We start from the raw sequence: 4,127 nt of genomic DNA on the forward strand, positions 1-4,127 counted from the left end.
TGATCGATCGACCGGACGCTCCGTCCACATACAAGCTCCACTCGTCCTGGCCGGACGGTGGTAACTCGGCCGCGAAATCTGCTAAGTGTTGGCCTTTGACCGATCCTCTCGGCTCATACCGTAAACCGAACTCTGAGAGCTCAACCGCCCAGGCCACCATCCGTCCGGCTAAGTCCGGCTTCCTGAGGATCTTGGAGATAGGGAAATCGATCCTCATTATCACTTGATGGCTTTGGAAGTAAGGGCGAAGCCTTCGGGAGGCGTGCAACAAAGCTAAGGCCACCTTCTCTACCCGTTGGTATCGGGTTTCGGCGTCTAGGAGCGTGTGACTCACAAAATAAATTAACATCGGTTGAGGCCGTTCTTGCATTAGCACGACACTGATGGCCGTCTCTGACACTCCCAGGAAAATATGCAGATCTCCTCCTGGGACCGGGCGGTTCATGACCGGTGGGTTAACAAGGATGGTTTTTACGTCCTGAAACGCTCGTTCGCACTCGTCGTCCCAGGGCGGGCCGACCCCTTTTTTCAATTTTCGCAGGACCGGCCTCATCCTATCCGCCAGGTTGGGGATAAAGCGGGACAAAGCGGTGAGGCGTCCGACCAGTCTTTGGATTTCCTTAAGGGTGGTCGGACTTTGCATTTGTAGTATCGCTTCACACTTGTCCGGGTTGGCCTCGATCCCCCTGGATGTCAACATGAATCCCAAGAACTTTCCGGCAGCTACCCCAAATGTACATTTGGCGGGGTTTAGGCGCATGCCGAACTTCCTCACTTGTCGAAACACCTCCTCAAGGTCTCTAAGGTGCCCATCTCCATCCGCGGACCGGACTACCATGTCGTCCACATATACGTCCATGCACCGGCCTATTTGTTCCCGGAAAATCCTGTCCATTAAGCGCTGGTACGTCGCCCCGGCATTCTTCAGGCCGAATGGCATGACCTCATAACAGAAGTTGGACTTCTCCGTTATGAATGCCGTCTTCTCGACGTCCGGCCCATACATGGGTATCTGGTTGTATCCGGAATATGCATCCAAAAAGCTTAATACTCGATGCCCAGAAGCGCCGTCCACAAGGGCGTCTATACTGGGTAGGGGGTGCGAATCTTTCGGGCAGGCTTTGTTCAGGTCCGTGTAGTCAGTGCACATGCGCCATTTTCCACTAGCCTTTTTCACCATAACCACGTTAGCTAGCCACGTGGTGTACGTGACTTCCCGAACAAAACCAGTTTTCTTCAGCTTCCCTACTTCCTCCTCCACAGCTTGTCGTTTCTCCTCGCCCATTCTTTGCTTTTTCTGAGCGACTGGGCGGGCGTTTTGGAAAAGCGAGAGCTTATGGCACATCACTGCGGGATGGATGCCCGACATGTCAGCTGCCGTCCACGCAAATAGATCCCGGTTCTTCCATAGGAGTGCCCTCAGCTCCTTTTCCACCTCAGGGTTCAGCTCCCTGGCGATGAGGGTGGTCTGAGCGGGCTCCCTTCCTATCAAGATAGGTTGGGTTTCTCCAATAGGCTCCAGACGGTCCTCGGTATTTGTCCTTGGGTCGAGGTCTGCCATGGCGACCTCAGAGCCGGCCGCCCGCCTCTTTACTGGTCGAACGTGCAGCTTCAACCCCGCCGCGTAGCATTCTCGGGCCGTCTTCTGGTCCGCCCGGACCGTGCAGACAGTTCCCTTTCCGGAGGGGTACTTCATCGTGAGGTGAGGGGTAGAGACGATTGCCCCAAACGCGTTTAGGCACGGCCTTCCGAGCAGTACGTTGTACGACGTGTTAGCCTCTACCAGCAGATACCGGACCCTCTTCTCTTCGCTAGAACGTCCGGTTCCCAACCTTGTTCTCAATTCTACGTACCCCCTAGTGTCTACCCTTTCTCCTGCAAAGCCTACTATCTGCCCATCATAAGGAACGATGAGGTCCTCTGAGATATCCATCTGCAGGAAGGTCTTCCAGTAGAGGATGTTGACCGAACTTCCCTGGTCAACTAGAACTTTGCTGATTCCGTACCGCGCTATCTCTGCCGTTATGACCATTGGGTCGTCCTGGTCAGGATCAGGGGCGTGAAAATCTTAATCCGAAAAGGTGATGGGCGGCATGGAGCGGCGTGGCTTGTCTACTAAATGCACGGACTGGAGGGCTCGAACATGGCGTTTACGGGCGGAGGAGGACGATCCTCCTCCCGCGAATCCTCCAGAAATAGTGTTGATATGTCCTCTCAAGGGGCGTTCCCGGCTGCGGCTTCGACTTCGGTTCGGTCGCCTCTCTGAGCGGGGTCGCTCCGCTCTCGTGCTCCTCGGCTTATCTTTTCGGTACGCCGACCTTTGAGCAGGCCGATCGGTTGATTGCAGCGGGCGCTCATCACGGACGTATTTCTTAAGCTTTCCTGCCCGGATGAGCTCCTCTATTTTATCCCTGAGGGTCCAACACTCCTCGGTGGTATGACCTATATTTTTATGGTATGCACAGTGCTTGCTCCAATCAGCGTTCTTCGGAGTTGGGTTTCCCTCCCGCTCCGGTATCGATTCTGCACTCAGGGCCTCTCGGAGAATTTTCTCCCTCGAGGCGTTTAGAAGTGTATACTGTGGGAAGCGAGGTCCCTTTCTCTGCTCTCTAGGCCTAGGACTAGACGTTTTTCCCGTCGACGAGCCGGGCTTATTACCGTCCGTCCTTGGTTCCCTGGCTTCTTGATTTTCTTTTTTGTAGGAGAGCCTCATCTCCTCCACCCTTATCTTTTCTGCCACTCGTTCCCTCAACTCTTCCATTGTTTTGGGCGCTTGTCTGCAGACGCTATCCTTAAACGGCCCCGGCTTTAGAGCCGGCAGGATATAGTGAAGGGCGAGCTCTGGCGTCAGGCTTTTCACGCGCCGGACGGTCTTCTGATACATGTCCATAAACGTCCGCAGCGCTTCATCCTTCCCCTGCTTGAGGGTCATTAATTCGAATACGGTCAAGTCTTGGGTACTGCTGGCCGCGAATTGTTTAATGAATAGCTGCTTTAACCCGGTAAAGTTTTCTATTGAATTAGGGGGGAGGGTATTGAACCATTCCAATGCTTCGTCCTCCAATGAGAGCGAGAACGCTCGGCACCAAATGGCATCATTGCCCGTTCGGAACGCCATTGCGTTCGAGAACGTCTGGATATGGGACGCAGGATCCGTTGTCCCGTTATACATTTTGAACTGCGGAGCCACAAATTGCTCCGAGATTTGGACATTCATTATGTTCTGGGTGAATGGAAGCAATAAGGCGGATGAAGGCTCCGACTTGACTACCATCCGCCCGTCCTCGGCAGCGCTCTCCGCATGCACCAATTTAGCCTTTCTTCCTTCTGCTTCAGATCCGGTGGGCCTCCAAGTCCTATCACACTCGGTATCTGGGGGCGGGCGCTCTCCTGCCACCTCCTTTCCTTTATCCTTTACTCGCTCTCCCCCGTCTATTCGTCCAACCTCCCGGGCTATCCGGACTTCGCAGTCGGCCTTTACGGTCGCCATCTCGTCCTCGTGGCGCTGCTGCATCTCGTCCATTTTCTGCTGCAATGCGCGAATCATCTCAACGGGGTCGTCCATGCTCATGTTTCTCGTGGTCACCATTGGGTTTTTGAAATCACACGGCCCCACGGTGGGCGCCAAATGTTTTGGATGTGTAGGGCGGTGCTGTTCCAAACCTTCAAGTTCTCCTGCGATCTTGTCTCAGCGGCGGATCTTCTTCTCGAGCTTTGACTCTCCTCTTGATCCGGAGGGGTGGAGACCTACAAAAGATTCTCTGATGCCAAAGTCAGTTTCAGATCAATGGCTTTTCTCAGGGAATAGCAATAAATGTGCATTCAATGTAACCTATCTACCACTCACCGTGAACCTGTATTTATAGTTTTCGCTATGGGCTTGGGATTAGTGAAAAGTTAATCACGGCCCAACAGCCCAATAGCTTCTAATTTCTACTTACCTTTAAATCAGGTTAGTTTACTTAAGCCACACTGATTAGTGATTTGGCCGGTCAGTGTGATATGGGCGTCTGCCCAAATGATACGGGCGTCCGCCTTACCTATGGATGACTCGGGCACTAAATTGGGCGGACGATCCTCTACGCGGTCGTTCGGCACTCCCTGGTACCAGACGTTTCGTCTCTCAG

The 4,127-nt window shown here is 53.6% G+C and overlaps 1 protein-coding gene across 1 annotated transcript; it reads right to left on the reverse strand.

The window, feature by feature from the left end:
• Positions 1 to 2,068: 2,068 nt before the first annotated feature.
• Positions 2,069 to 3,571, reverse strand: LOC108322684 (uncharacterized). The gene has a single exon (XM_017554854.2). The coding sequence runs from the start codon at positions 3,569 to 3,571 to the stop codon at positions 2,069 to 2,071; it is 1,503 nt and encodes a 500-aa protein (XP_017410343.2).
• Between the last annotated feature and the right edge of the window lie 556 nt (positions 3,572 to 4,127).

The sequence above is a fragment of the Vigna angularis genome, chromosome 1 (assembly GCF_016808095.1).
Source record: "Vigna angularis cultivar LongXiaoDou No.4 chromosome 1, ASM1680809v1, whole genome shotgun sequence".
Lineage (NCBI taxonomy): Eukaryota > Viridiplantae > Streptophyta > Magnoliopsida > Fabales > Fabaceae > Vigna > Vigna angularis.

Excerpts from the sequence above, each read along its gene's own strand:
- LOC108322684 (XM_017554854.2), bottom strand. The coding sequence starts at position 3,571 with ATGAGCATGGACGACCCCGTTGAGATGATTCGCGCATTGCAGCAGAAA.